Source organism: Diorhabda sublineata, chromosome 2 (genome assembly GCF_026230105.1).
Source record: "Diorhabda sublineata isolate icDioSubl1.1 chromosome 2, icDioSubl1.1, whole genome shotgun sequence".
Classification (NCBI taxonomy): domain Eukaryota; kingdom Metazoa; phylum Arthropoda; class Insecta; order Coleoptera; family Chrysomelidae; genus Diorhabda; species Diorhabda sublineata.
In genome coordinates, this window is record NC_079475.1 from 12,653,676 (window position 1) to 12,669,644 (window position 15,969).

The window sequence follows — 15,969 nt, forward strand, 5'->3', positions numbered from 1 at the left end:
AAAGGAAATTTTAGAAAGGAAAGAATACTCGTTTGCAACTTAGTTTCAGAATCCAGACAAATTCAGACAAACATTCGAAAGTAAAACAAAAAGTAAGCTTTTATATGTAAACCGGCAACATAGATGGCGTTGAAAATCGTCCTGAACTTCTCCTGTTCCAGTCCACAGGCCCTGATTTCTTCCTTGTCTATGAGAAGAATTAATAAAGCAAAGAAAAATGTGAATGAATGGAAGAAGGAGATGAAAATCCAGTGAGTTGATATCTCCAGATTGTAGTGGTGCAGTATGGCTTTTATTTTCTGATTGTATTATCTTCCCAAAATATCCAAAAATACTTATTCTGAAGGGAAATATGATTAGGTACTAGTTAGCTAGAATACGAAACAATTATTGTTATATATAGAGAAAATATAGAAATTTATTCATTTAATGTGTGAAAAAAATGTTGATTATTTTCTATATAATTGGTGCTTATATAGTTTCGAGGCTTTACAGTAAAAACGAATATGAATGAATGAAGTAGAGTCAATTCATTTCTTTATAATTCAAGATGTCGCTACCTTAACCGGTCATGTAAATAGGTATTACAAATATCGATGTAAAATACATGATGTAAAGACTACAAGGTGTGCTCTTCCCGATGGCTCTTTTCGACTCGTTCTGCGCATCTCTCAAAAGCCAATGATAATTCGCTCTCAAATTGGCGCGTCGTTTTTGGAGCGGATTCTCATTGGATGCTCCCCAGCTGATGCGCAATAGCACACCTTGTAGTCTTATCATGGTAAAATATGTTAAAAAAAAACATATCTACCAAACTAATGATTGGATTGAGTTGAAATTCCACAGAAGTCTTACTTAAGGTAAAGTTTAACTGGAAAAAAAATCAACAATTCGCTAGCTCAACCACTATCGGAAATACGTATGCACAAATATCGATATGAAACATACGAATATTCAAAAAATCATATCTACCAAACTAATGATTCGATTGAGTTGAAATCGTAGAGAAGTCTTATTTCAGGTAAATCTTTCCTTTGGTGACTGAAATAATATGAATTGCGATTTCAGAACCTCGGTCATGAATGTATTTTTGAAACAGTCATATTTTGAAGAGGCGAAAAAATAAGTCCTGGCTATTTTGTATGTTTTTTTAAACTTTCAGTTGATATAAGTGATTAATCCATTTTCCCCTTTCTTCGTGGGAAAAATATTTTTGATTTTGTTCCGCTTTCGTACTGTATTAATATATTTGTCAAAATCAAAAACAATAACTTGTAAAAAGTTCTAGCTATACTAATATTTTAAACGTAACGAGATGAAATATACTAAATGTATCATAATACAATATCTTCAAAATTCTTAGCATCTAACAGATTGACTTTACTAACTACCCAGGGGGTAGATTAAACTTCAGTTTAACGTGGAACGGAGGATTCGAACCTCACTTTTTCAAATTATTTTGGTAAAATAATTTAAGATTAACATTTTATGAATTCGAAGATGATTATAAAGAAATTATCAACATTGTCGTCCCATATCGAATCTTGCAATTGCAAATTGTTCATTGATGTTTATACAACTTTCTCAAATAATTCAATTTTAAAACAAATATTGGAAAAATTGTAGACAATCTTGTTTATTTTGATTTAAACTTTAGTTTAATCTTCAAATTTACCTTAGGTTGTAAAATTGGCCCTAAGCTAAGGTAGAAGCTGTTTTTTTGATTCCCTGAAAAATGAGTAAAACTGAGATAGCAAATATTGCCGTGTCCGCGACGATTTTTTTTATTCAAGAAAAACTTTATTGTATTTGTAATTCCTTACAAATATTTACAAGATATCCTATGAAGTATTTTGAACAAAACTACTGTACACAGTTCAAATTTATTTATATGGTGCATAAGGCTTCTTCTCAGTGAAAAAGTTCTTTAGAACAAAAACTTGCCCAAAAGCAATTGTTAAAACTGCCAATGTTTCCATAATTGACCACCACAAAACTCTTTCATTCAATTCTTCTGCCCGTTTTCTTCCTTGTGCTTCTCTAAGCCTATGGTGTGTTTGGTAGTCTAACATTGTATTCAAAGCTTTATGTATTTCTTGAGTAGAAGATTCCATCTTAAAAAATAATAAAAAAAATTATGACATTTATCATGAAGTATATACAAAAAAAAGTTGTTGGATCTAACACCTTATGTGAAATATTTAGATAGTTTATATACAACTTTTATAATATGAGGAATTTAATTTCATTTGTGGCTTTGTCAAATATAAATACTTGTCAATTAGATACACCAATTCTCATGAAAATTTGTTGTTAATAATAAGAAGTTTGTCTAAAATCTGAAAACAAATGGAACTAATAATTTTTTAATTGTTTACCTGTATCATATCATATAGATAATGAATTTTAAAATTAAATAGCTTAACTGAGTAAATAACAAATAATGAATTAAAAACACTTTGTAAATACATGTAAAAAAATTCATAGAATTGAAATAAAAAATATGTACAGGAAGAAAGTAATTCATATGACATATCACATTTTTCATACTTCAGCAGTCACTGAATAACTTCTTACAGTTAATGCTGTACATACATTTTTAATATAGTGTAAGAATTTTATTCATTTATTGCTATATTGAGACATTCCCATGATAAAAGAATGACCTTTCCAATAATTTAATGCTTCCAGAGCTACTTTAATGCTCAGTAGGGTCTCTGGCTCTTCTTCAACTCCTTGTTGTAATCCTCAGAATATCCCTTTGATTTCAAAATTTCTTTGTGTGAGTGAAGCCATTGTGATGTTTGATGTTGTTTTGAAAATTTTCTGTGTTATTTCCTGTGATGTTAAACTATTGAATCCACTCAGTTGATGGAAGATCTGTTTCAAGTCATTCATCTAACATATAACTTTACATTATGATGATAATAGCTTGATTCATCATCATTATGCCATTCAATCTGTTAGATCAGATTAGCCCTTTGTAAGCCTAATCTAGTAGGGTAGATTACTCCCTTCGTCTTTTTGTTATAATTTTTTGTTGGCCCTGGCCTCATTTTTCATTTCTTTTCATTCCTTCTTGTTTCTACATTTTGCTTTTCAGTCTATTACTTCTAAGATTCTGGTATCTTATTCAATTTTTTCTCCAGGTATCCCTTGATAGGCTTCAACCTCTTGGCCATAGATATATACATTGTGTTGTCTTTCTCATATTTCTGTAGGTTCCCTTCTCAAGCTGTGTCCAGCCCCATTTAGTCTTTGCACTTTTATAAACCTTATTATATTTCCTTCTCCCATTTCTTCTTTCTCCATCTCCTGTAATATTAGGATTTTCCATGATATTTCCAGTGATGTTAAACTATTGAATCCACTCAGTTGATGGAAGGTTTGTTTCTAGCTCTGTTTCGACCTCATCATTTGTAGAATTGGTACAATGTCCACTTTGTCAAGATTGTAAAGTAGTGGGCGCTACTTATTTCAAGGGTTAAGATGAAAAATTCACTGCTTGCAGCAAAAAGTACTGGAAGAAAGGTGCTATAAATTGCGAATACTTCACCTAACATATAACTTTGCATAGCTAATAATAAATTATATTGAATACAATAATTGTTACCTGAGTTAATACAGTTGCATGATCACCAATTCCTGGCAAAGGCTGTTCATCTCCTACTTGGAAGTCCATATATACAAGTTTATGTGAGAAAGTGGAAAATTCATTACTGAAACATACTTTATATATACCATGCACTTGAGCAATGAATGTATGTGTATCAAATTGCATTCGAACTTGCTTGTACAACACATTTCCTTTAGGATCTTCTAAAACTACATCAACATCATATTGACCACCAGTAACAACCTATAATAGCAAAATTAACAGTTACTTATATACTGCCACAGTACTTAATAAATTTATTTTAAAAATCATTTTACACATATATGGAGGTAATATAAATTATGAAGATTTAGGTGAAATAAACTGCGTCCATTCAAAATTAAATTATCTTAATTACCTGGTATTCTAATGTACAACTTGTATTTGCTTTTATTTCTTCATGAAAACATTCTTTGGCACTATCGGGTAATTCGAAAGTTAATTCCGTTGCTATACAAATTTGGCAGAATTCTACTATTAAAATAATTATCCAAAATCTCATTTTTTTGAATTTTGTGTATATCCCTATTTGTATGATTCAAATTCTCTTGAATATCATAATATTAAACCCATGAACTGCAATAACATGAAAAAAGTTTATGTGGAAAAGATTATAAGATGACGTTTTTGACATAACCTAACTAATGATGTGGACACTTCTGTCACTAAAAATCCATAGATAAATATAAGAGATAGGAAGGAAGAATAAAAGAATCGTCGTCCTTAAGATCTGGCGGCTATACGAGAGTGAATTGCTAGTTTGACATTGGTTACTGCTCTTATGTACTCACATCCGACTAGCTCGACTTGCCTCAACTGTTAAAAAGTTGCATGCTGTTGACTTGAAATGATTGCTTGAGACGATGGGGATTCAAAACAAAAAATGTTTTTACTAAATTGGGATGCATATGACCTACTCCCACTGAAAGTTATTTAAATGCACTGCAATATGACTAAACCAACTCGGTTGTTCGTACCATGTAACCAAGCTATTAGCTTCCATACTTTCAGATTGTTTTGGTATCACAGTTTCTATCTGGTTTGTTTTCATATATTGACATTTAAGTTGTCAATTTAAAGAAACATGGAGTAGTTCCATATGTAAACTGAAGAATATTGATAAATAAGTATATTAATAGGTATTAATTAAAAATTAAAAGGATTCATGAAATGTGGGATTCTACAATGTTTTTAAGTACTCTAACACCGAAATTCTACGTTGCTCTTACTGGTACTTCGTCTCTTATCTCCGGGCTCATTTTGATATTCGAATGGTGGTATTTTCGAAAATATGGTACTTCATTTATTGAACAAATATCTATAAACCATATTAGCCCCTGGATTAGTGGTGATTACGGTAATTTAAAATAAAAATTGTTAATATGATAACCGTAGCACAATATTGTATCTAAACTGGTTAATCAATAAGAATTTTACATACCTAAGACTTCAAATTTCAAAAAATTAAATAATTTGTATTATATACAGAGTAAAACAGCAATCTATCAGAAAACGTTAGAATTAATAACTGAGTTATGGACATATATTAAGTAACCTATTATTATAGCCCACAATAATTATGGTTTCTAAGAAGTTTTTGCTAATGTAACATAGTTTTCCTCAAACTGAAAAATTACCAATAATTATTTGTTGTTAGATAATAGTAATCCTAATAATGGGACATCCACAAATGTTCAACCACAAGTACCAGAATGTAAAGTATGGAGAAATCCGTTGAATCTCTACAGAGGAGCTGAATATCAGAGATTTTATTGGGCAACAAATAAAGAGCCGTTAACATATTATGATATGAATTTATCTGCTCAAGACCACCAAACGTTTTTTACGTGTGAAGCAGATGCAGGTATGTATCTAAATGTACCAAATCTGCAAATAAAGAAAAAGCCAAATTATGTTTTCTTTTAATGAGTAATGTGGATTTAAGGTTATGTTTAAGTTACAATATTGAATTATATAGGATGTCCAATGGGTAGTAGCATACTAAAATGCTTCAATTCAAACTACATAGAAAGTGTCTTAAAGATGATAAATTAGAAGTGAGTTTAGTTCAGTGATTTGTATGTATACAATGTTGAGAATTATGCTCTGTGGACAGTGGTAGATTTGCCAGTAGGCTGTAGCCTAAGGTGGCATATTTTAAGGGGTGGCAAAGTTCATTTTTTTACATTTCAATTTACAAAATTTAAAAACAAATATATTGTTTACACAGAGAAGACAAGTTTTGATCAACATTGCTTATCTTTATGTGTAACTCCTCAAATTTTTTATAGCTGTACATGAGATTTTATAAAATATTTAAACGAGAAGGCTATGGAATTAAATGTATAGCAAGAAAATACTAGAGAAATGGAAAAAATACAAACAAAAAAATATTTGAAGAAACACCTGATGAAGATATTGGAATGGCTGTTAGCAAGTGTGGTTTCTTACTTTCAAGAAAAATTTTAAGGAAACAGTGAAGTGACTAAATTAAGCTTGTGTTCTGATCTAGAAGCCTAAATTTTAGGCATATTTGAAACTAAAAATAAAAAGAAAAATATTTTCACTATCCATTTTTTTTATAATATTTATTGACTTTTTAAGAATATAAAAAAATCAGAATTTCAATAAATTACAGGCCAGTAAAGTAGGGGCTACAAAAAAACAGTGCACCCTGGTTGATATGATTCCAGCCCTTGTAGTGATCTGAAATAAAAAAAATTTCAAATGTCTAGACCAGATTACCCCCTTAAGGGAAGACAACTAACCAGTCGCATATAGAAAGTTGTAATTCACAGTTTTACTTGTTTTCTTTCTTTTTTATTTAATTCTTGTACCCCCCCGCTCCCAAAGAGAAGCTGAAATCGCGCGCGGCTGCGAGTGATTACTCCAGAGTTAACACATTTCTCCTTGTAATAAATCGTGTTATCCAAAACGACACAAAGCCTATAACGGATTTAGGGAGAAATTTACATTTTGTACAAAATTGAGTATGTTACAATTGGTTCTAACAGAATTGCTAGTTTCCTGGAACAAATGTACTCTAATGATGTAAAAACAGAATTTTTTCAGGAATGCCTACACTTTCAAAGCTACTTTTTATCTGAAATAATTTTATAATGCTCTGAATAACATGACAAACCCTTATATCAAAGGCTTCCAAAAATATGAGTCATACAAACTGTATAATTCAAAATAATTTCAAAATATGGGACATTAAATTAACATCTATTATTTTTGTCAATGGTTTTGTCGTAAGATTGAAACCTGTATGATTTAACAAATAAATCGTAGTTCAAATCGCTATGGTTAGGGCCAATTTTACAACCAAGCGTAAAACTGGAGATTAAGTTGAACTAAACTAATTAAACACATTTTTCTGCCAGTTGTCACAAATATAACCAAATTTTTTTGGATATTTACTCTAAAGTTGAATTGTTTAAGAAAGTTTTATAAAGAAAAATGAACAAAGAACAATTTGTAAATGCAATTTATCTGATAATGAAGTAATACTTTTAGTTAAGCTCTTGGAAAAATACAAAAAACTGTTTTTCGATAGAATCAAAACAAATTTGAAAAATAAAAGAGACAATTTAAATATTTAATATGTTTTTTTGTGTAATTGTATCTTATTTTGCTTTATTCACTCTATTGTGCAGAATCCAAGCCAAATAACCTGAAATATCACTTTATACATATCATTGTGACCTTGTGACGTCCTATATGTGAATCAACCAGATCTACACCACCCATATGCTTGCAATTTATGTGATAATGACGTAGTACTTTTACTTAACCTTGTGGAAGAAATATAAAGAATTATTTTCAATAGAAGCACAACAAATTTTCAAAAATAAGTGGCACAATTTATATATTTGCTAAAGGCGAATAACTTTTTGTTTTCTCAACGCAGTCGACAATATTCATAATTTCTTCCTTATCATCATCGTCGAGTTCATCAGATATAAAATATAAATCTTGAATCATTATACCAAAATCCTTTAGAATATTGAAAAAATGTGAACAATTTGAGAAACTTAGGTTCGGATCCTCATTAAACTGAAGTTTAAATTACCCCCCGACCGAAGTAACGTTTAAACCGAAGTTTGTCAGTAAACGCCATCTATAAATTTCACTTATAATCGAACTAAAAATTTAAAAATAAATAATTAATGTCACTGTTCTAAAATCGAGAAATGCTTTTAACGATATTTTTTTTGTCCTTCGAATGATGGTGGAAATTTCCATCACAATATTGCCCAAAAATTATATAAAAGAAAAAGTTCAATTTAAGTTGATCATATCTGGATACATTTTTAATGAAGTTGAGGAAACTGTAGTTGCTGATAATGGTAGATGAAGATTCTCCTTTTGTTCCTGAGGAGGTAAATGATCAGCAATCTAATTATTCACTCAGTTATCCCATCGACAAAAAAATTGATATGGAAAAAAGGAACATGGTACATGTTATGGACAAAACTACTTTTTTTGTGTGGGTAATTTATAGAAAAAGCACCATAAGAAAAACGAGTCAAATCAGAAATTAATTAGCCTTTGTTTTTTGTAATAAACGAACCAGTAAAGAGACAAAACGAGGTCGTACAAGCATCGGCACCCTTGAGGATGAAATGCAATCAAAAAGATTCTCCACCTCCGTGCTGAACATTGGCCAACAGTGTGTGGGTGCAAATATCCTAAATGTAAAGAGTATTCTACAAGATGTGGAGGCAATTTATGTCTAAATACTAATAATACTTGTTTTGTTAATTATAATAAAAAATATCCAATGATATCTTTTATTTCTATTTAGTACTAATCTAACTTTGCATGATGGAAATGTCCATCATATTGTTTTTTGCTAATATTTTTTAACCATTTTTCCTTTAATTTTGAACATGAATTATGTCACTTCGATTTATTTCACCAATAAAAAAAATTATGCAAAGTAGGATTATATCTAATTCTGCATTTAAGAATGAAACTAGTAAAAAATTATAATGATTGGACATCCTAATCATTTCATTTTTATATTTCAAATTATTTTAGTTGTATTTATGTTATAATCAAATTTTTTAGGCAAATCAGAATATGAAATAATGCAAACGGCTTGGAGAGAGCGAAACCCTACAGTTCGCTTAAAAGCTGCCCACAATGCACTCGAGAAGAATCCTGAATGTGCTCCAGCTTATATTTTATTAGCCGAAGAAGAAGCTACGACTATTACCGAAGCAGAAAAAATATTAAGGCAAGCAATGAAAGTTGCCGAAAGTAATTATAGAAAATCTCAAGCACTACAAGTAAGTAAAATTATAATCCCCTTGATTTTTTTAGAAAATATTTTGTTTTTCCGAGGATAATGTACTTGTATTTAAGGTTATCAAAAATTGACGGTTTACTTAATTTATTTTAGAAAATCATTGAAAGCGAATGGTGCATAACCGTAGCGTCACCTATACATAAACGATTAAACATAAGATCAGTACTAGATCAACCCCTAAATGCATAATTTTTCAAAAATTATTAAAAAATATATAATGCATTAATAATTGAGGAAAAATTGATTTTTATTTTATGAAAAATATAAAAAAGAAAATTTATATCATATTTAATACATCATGCAGTAATATGATGTAGTTATATAAGTTGAAAATTCTATACTAACCAACCATATCATGAAAATAAAAATCTTTTTTTTTAACCGGCGCTACGGTCCTTTAAGAACCAGGATCTTCTCAATAATAGACTGCCAATCTTGTCTGTCCTGAACATGGTGCCTTCAAGGTCGAAACTCTAGCCGGAGCAGATCCTCCAACCAGGCGCGGTCTTCCGCCCTCCAGGAACTCCATACAAGGCTTTGCGAGGGTATCGATCAGAAGGCATTCTCTACATGTGTCCCAGCCACATCAGATGCCACTAAATCTAGCTCGCGATACATCTGTCTTAGTTCAGCTTTCCTCTGGCTTCTCTGTGCACCGTTTTCGCAAATAGGACCTATTATCGTCGTCATAGTCCATCCGTATGTGACTACGGGGCGGTTTATTGTCTTTGTTTGTTACCTTTGAGTGAGAGTTCTCTAAACTTGAGCGCCATCTAGACTGCCCAGAAGCATCTGTTCCCCTTAGCAACTCTTGCCTTGATTACTGAAAACAAAAATACTTATAATAATTACATGAGTTCTTTTAATTCGAAATACTTACTATATTTGTAAAATGTACATGTACATAAATCACACATTTAACTTACACAAAATAAAGGTACTACAATCAAGCATTAGTTTTTACACCACAAGTATTACATTTTATGGTAATCTGCAAAGCAATTTCTAGTAAAAGTTTGAAGAGCGCCGTTGATAAAAGGTCTCCTTGCTTTAAATCCTCTTTTTGTTTCAAAAATGTTCCGATGGGCTTCCTACGACTGCTACTCCATTCTCGTTGTTTTTCAGTGCAATTTTTACCAAAGGTGGTATTTTTTTAGGTATTCCGAGTGTTGCTAGCACCTAGAACAAATCTTTTCTACTTTTGTATCATACACTTGCTTGAAATCCACAAAAGGAACTTTCCTAGTCATAGTTATTGTTCTGGAGTGTATTCCGAATGAAAATTTGAGCATTAGTTGACTTCCCCTTTTTTAAACCTCCCTGGTATTCACTTGCTCATGTTTCTATATGTTGTTAATCCTACCTGCACTTTTGCCATTCTTAATATCATTTATTACTTCTTCTATTTTTGCTTTTGATGATGTTTCTTCTACAGAGACTGGTTCGCATTCTCTGTCTGTTCTTCTTCTAACTCGTTTTTCTATTTATCATTCAGCAGTTCATTGAAATATTCCTGTCTTTGTGTCTGTTTGGGATTTCCCTTCTTTTTGCCCCCTGATAAAAAATTTCTAATACCTTTATTTATTTAATGTTCTTTAATTTTTTTTCAATTTGACTGTCATATTCTTCTTTTCCCTCTTTTTCTGTACGTTTTATTCAGTCTTCATCAAACCATAATTCTTGTAGCTTGTATATTTTTTGTATCATGGTTTTTGGAGTTATATTCTTTTTCCATTTACCGATACGGTTCATAATTTAAACATTCATAATACTGGTTATATTTATATATATTTTTTATTTTTGCAGCATCAAGGTACCTTAATGGAAGCTCAACATAGACGAGACACAAATGTTTTAATTTACATAAAACGTCGTTTAGCAATGTGTGCCAGAAAATTGGGTAAACTCAAAGAGGCCATCAAAATGTTCCGAGATTTAACGAAAGAAGTACCTCCGATAATGAATGTTCTTAATATTCACGAAAATTTGATAGAGGCTTTGTTGGAAATTCAAGCATACGCGGACGTCCAAGCAGTATTAGCAAGATATGACGATATATCATTACCGAAATCCGCAACAATTTGTTATACGGCTGCCCTATTAAAAGCACGAATAGTCGCAGACAAGTTTTCGCCAGATATCGCCAGTAAAAGAGGGTTAAATACAGCCGAAATGGCCGCTGTCGAAGCTATACATCGAGCGGTGGAATTCAATCCTCACGTTCCTAAATATTTATTAGAAATGAAACCATTAATTTTGCCACCGGAACACGTTTTAAAACGTGGTGATTCTGAAGCGTTAGCGTATGCATTTTTCCACTTGTCTCATTGGAAAGCAGTGGAAGGTGCCCTTAACCTTTTGCACTGTACATGGGAAGGGACGTTTAGAATGCTCCCTTACCCATTAGAAAGGGGACATTTATTTTATCCTTATCCTACTTGTACGGAATGTGCAGACAGAGAATTACTTCCAGCGTTTCACGAAGTTTCAGTTTACCCGAAAAAAGAATTACCTTTTTTTATCATTTTTACGGCAGGGTTATGCTCTTTTACAGCTCTTTTAGCTCTTTTGACTCATCAGTATCCAGAATTAATGGGAATTTTCGCCAAATCCGTCGTCAGCTGGATGTCAATGCCACTATATTATTTGTATGAAAAAGTTGAAGCAGTATTACCTAGTAATTTACTCCAGCAGTTGATACGAATTTAAATTTTGAAAATTTCCAATATTTTTGTCGATTTCTTTGTTTGTATATTAGCGCGATAATAAAAATCAATTTAAAAACGACACAATTTAGCTCTCAAATTTTCTTAACCAAGATATTTATTCCATTCCCTATAATTTTAAGTAACCTTTTATTTCAAAATGCATGGTAGCACAGATGTTATAAAAGCAGTCTATAATAATAATAATAATAACACCAAAAAACCTTGGTGGTAACGCCGCCTGGAACGCTCCATCGATACCCTTAGGAGTGAGCTAGGACGCTTAAAGGAGTACAAGAATGTGCACAAGCCTCTAAACGCTTGAGAAACCACATAAGAAAAATATTCAAGAAAATAGGTACTCGCACACTGCATCCAGAACACCAACAACATTTGCGTGAGTATATTGATTTGCTTCAGCAGAAGCTGAAAGCGAAGTCCAAACATTTATCAAGATACATTAAGTGTACAAAGAAGCTACAAAATAATAAGTTTCATAGCAACTAAAAAGTATTTTACAGGAAGCTTGTAGCTACACCCAATAAAAACACCAATCAACCTATACCATTGAAACAGACATTGGAAAAGTATTGGTCCTCATTGTGGTCAACTCCTAAAATCCACAAAACAAATGCCGATTGGATAGCAGTCGAAGAGATGCGATTAAATATTTTACATTGACGTAATGCAAAATACTAACAACTGGAAAGCAGCAGGAGGTAATAATATCCAAAACTTCTGGTCTAAGAAATTTCCGATCGTACACAGGGAATTAGCGAAGCAATTTTCTCACCTCGTACAGAACCCAGAAGATATTCCAACGTTTTTAGCACTGAGTTCCACTTATTTGCCTTCAAAAAGCTCCCAGACGGTTGACCCCACTCAGTACGGACCTATCACATGCCTACCCACTTTAAATAAAATACTTACAGCTTGTATCACTAACAGAATAGTGGGTTGGTTCTGTTTGGATGGGAGAACTGGGAGGAGAAATAAATAAATTTCAATGAAAAATATATGATCTTTATTACGATTTCGAGCAATTTCAATTGAACACCAACTACCACTATTCAATCTAAAAAAATCACAGCTATTCGTTGGTTACAGCTAAAATTTACTTGCTTTCACAATAAACACTTGTAATATCATTGTTTTTGTTAAATTTGAGACATGGTTGGGATAGCCTAAAATGGCATACTATGATTTATTAGCGTTTTTAAAATTCCCGCTCAAATATGACACTGATAACATGGCCATTATGATCGTTGTGGTCGCGGCGAGAATGTCACGTATGACGTCATGACTAACGTTTACGACGAACGTTGTCAAAATGTGGATCGAAGTGAGCGTAGAAAGAACTAGCGGAATTTTTAAAAACTCAAAACAGTTTGCAACTATGAAAATTTAACTCTGGGTTATTATTAGTACTTTCGATGCATTCTTGTGACGCACCACCATATATTTTACTAGTAGAAGATATTTTGATTGTACTTTAATGTAAATCAAGTAAGCACTTTACTAAAAAATGCAATAACTTACAAATTATAACATAACCTCTTAAAGTTTCCGCTTTATTTTTTCTGTTTTGCCATTCATTAATATTTATCTCGATGGTATAACGCCTCGTAATCCATTCTACTTGCGTTCCCGATTCTAAGGCTAAGGACTAAGTGAAACTGGAAAGATCGTGGTCATGAACATGATGTCGTGAAATGCACCCAAGAACTGCTCGCGAAATGGATCAGTTGTAAGTACGTGAGCCATCATTGTACCACATCTACCGAAATATTAGTGAAAAGGAAAAAAACTTCAGCAGTACTCACCAGCTGCTAATTTATGTTGGAGTTAAGAGAAAAAGAAAATGCCAAATAGAAATAAAGGCGTGTATGGGTTACCAAATTTAGAAAAAGATGATGATAGTCACGCCTTTTGTATTTTTTGTTGCGCAAAATTTTTTGCGTAAAAGGTAACCAGAAGTGGTTTCGTTGCTGTGAATGCAGGCAGTGGACACATGTGGATAGTGCCGGATTTTTCACTAATAAAAAGATTTGCCACGAGTATAATGAAACCAAATATACATATACCGATTTTATGCTATTCAGGTACGTATAAAATGATTATATTTTTGAGTGTATTTTTAAGTATCGATGGTTAATGACATTTTTTTTGCAATAGAATTTAAAAATGAACGTTGTTCTAAGTGTGTCAATAAAAGTATTATTCCAGAAGCTTTAGAAAATTTAGTCCAACTACCCAGTAATTGTTTTATTAATATTTTTATATAGTGTGTCACGTTTGAAATAAAAATAATTTTACGAAGGAAATTGATTTTTTTCTGGATCTGCTAGATCCAGAAAAGAAACCTAGCGGGTACTTTATAAGTGCGAGGTTCACTTCATTACGCCCAGCTACCCAGTAATGGTTTTATTAAAATTTTTATACGGTATGTTGCATTCCAAATACAGTCAGTTTTATGAAGGAAATTGATTTTTTTCTGGGTCTCCTGAAGAAACCTCACGAGGCCTTTATAAGGGCGAGGTTCACTTCTTTACGCCCAGCTACCCAGTAATTGTTTTATTAAAATTTTTATACAGTATGTTACATTCCAAATACAGTCAGTTTTACGAAGGAAATTGATTTTTTTCTGGATCTGCTAAAGAAACCTTGCGAGTCCTTTATAAGTGCGAGGTTCACTTCATTACGCCCAGCTATCCAGTAATTGTTTTGTTAAAATTTTTATACAGTATGTTACATTCCAAATACAGTCAGTTTTATGAAGGAAATTGATTTTTTTCTGGGTCTCCTGAAGAAACCTCACGAGGCCTTTATAAGGGCGAGGTTCACTTCTTTACGCCCAGCTACCCAGTAATTGTTTTATTAAAAATTTTATACAGTATGTTTCATTCAAAATACAGTCAGTTTTACGAAGGAAATTGATTTTTTTCTGAATCTGCTAAAGAAACCTGGCGAGTCCTTTATAAGTGCGAGGTTCACTTCATTACGCCCAGCTATACAGTAATTTTTTTATTAAAATTTTTATACAGTATGTTTCATTCAAAATACAGTCAGTTTTACGAAGGAAATTGATTTTTTTCTGAATCTGCTAAAGAAACCTGGCGAGTCCTTTATAAGTGCGAGGTTCACTTCATTACGCCCAGCTATCCAGTAATTGACTAAGTGAAACTGGAAAGATCGTGGTCATGAACATGATGTCGTGAAATGCACCCAAGAACTGCTCGCGAAATGGATCAGTTGTAAGTACGTGAGCCATCATTGTACCACATCTACCGAAATATTAGTGAAAAGGAAAAAAACTTCAGCAGTACTCACCAGCTGCTAATTTATGTTGGAGTTAAGAGAAAAAGAAAATGCCAAATAGAAATAAAGGCGTGTATGGGTTACCAAATTTAGAAAAAGATGATGATAGTCACGCCTTTTGTATTTTTTGTTGCGCAAAATTTTTTGCGTAAAAGGTAACCAGAAGTGGTTTCGTTGTTGTGAATGCAGGCAGTGGACACATGTGGATAGTGCCGGATTTTTCACTAATAAAAAGATTTGCCACGAGTATAATGAAACCAAATATACATATACCGATTTTATGCTATTCAGGTACGTATAAAATGATTATATTTTTGAGTGTATTTTTAAGTATCGATGGTTAATGACATTTTTTTTGCAATAGAATTTAAAAATGAACGTTGTTCTAAGTGTGTCAATAAAAGTATTATTCCGGAAGCTTTAGAAAATTTAGTCCAACTACCCAGTAATTGTTTTATTAATATTTTTATATAGTGTGTCACATTTGAAATAAAAATAATTTTACGAAGGAAATTGATTTTTTTCTGGATCTGCTAGATCCAGAAAAGAAACCTAGCGGGTACTTTATAAGTGCGAGGTTCACTTCATTACGCCCAGCTACCCAGTAATGGTTTTATTAAAATTTTTATACGGTATGTTGCATTCCAAATACAGTCAGTTTTATGAAGGAAATTGATTTTTTTCTGGATCTGCTAAAGAAACCTTGCGAGTCCTTTATAAGTGTGAGGTTCACTTCATTACGCCCAGCTATCCAGTAATTGTTTTGTTAAAATTTTTATACAGTATGTTACATTCCAAATACAGTCAGTTTTACGAAGGAAATTGATTTTTTTCTGGATCTGCTAAAGAAACCTTGCGAGTCCTTTATAAGTGCGAGGTTCACTTCATTACGCCCAGCTATCCAGTAATTGTTTTGTTAAAATTTTTATACAGTATGTTACATTCCAAATACAGTCAGTTTTACGAAGGAAATT

At 32.1% G+C, this 15,969-nt stretch overlaps 2 protein-coding genes across 2 annotated transcripts; one reads left to right on the forward strand and one right to left on the reverse strand.

Moving 5' to 3' along the window:
- Positions 1–1,736: 1,736 nt before the first annotated feature.
- Positions 1,737–4,316, reverse strand: LOC130452872 (transmembrane emp24 domain-containing protein 3). Its single transcript, XM_056792358.1, has 3 exons — positions 4,014–4,316; positions 3,614–3,859; positions 1,737–2,114 (listed from the first exon to the last, which is right to left on the reverse strand). Exons 1-3 carry the CDS (start codon positions 4,155–4,157, stop codon positions 1,884–1,886), a joined length of 621 nt encoding a protein of 206 aa, XP_056648336.1. The 5' UTR covers positions 4,158–4,316; the 3' UTR covers positions 1,737–1,883.
- A 308-nt stretch (positions 4,317–4,624) lies between these two features.
- On the forward strand, positions 4,625–11,759 carry LOC130453243 (protein ST7 homolog). The gene is made up of 4 exons (XM_056792872.1): positions 4,625–5,012; positions 5,313–5,519; positions 8,732–8,952; positions 10,779–11,759. Exons 1-4 carry the CDS (start codon positions 4,826–4,828, stop codon positions 11,679–11,681), a joined length of 1,518 nt encoding a protein of 505 aa, XP_056648850.1. The 5' UTR covers positions 4,625–4,825; the 3' UTR covers positions 11,682–11,759.
- Positions 11,760–15,969: the final 4,210 nt, after the last annotated feature.

Coding starts and splice junctions, on each gene's coding strand:
- LOC130453243 (XM_056792872.1), top strand. CDS start 4,826: ATGTGGGATTCTACAATGTTTTTAAGTACTCTAACACCGAAATTCTAC. Junction 5,520..8,731: donor TACGTGTGAAGCAGATGCAG/GTATGTATCTAA, acceptor CAAATTTTTTAG/GCAAATCAGAATATGAAATA. Junction 8,953..10,778: donor GAAAATCTCAAGCACTACAA/GTAAGTAAAATT, acceptor TTATTTTTGCAG/CATCAAGGTACCTTAATGGA.
- LOC130452872 (XM_056792358.1), bottom strand. CDS start 4,157: ATGAGATTTTGGATAATTATTTTAATAGTAGAATTCTGCCAAATTTGT. Junction 3,860..4,013: donor GTTGTACATTAGAATACCAG/GTAATTAAGATA, acceptor TTGCTATTATAG/GTTGTTACTGGTGGTCAATA. Junction 2,115..3,613: donor ATGCAACTGTATTAACTCAG/GTAACAATTATT, acceptor TTATTTTTTAAG/ATGGAATCTTCTACTCAAGA.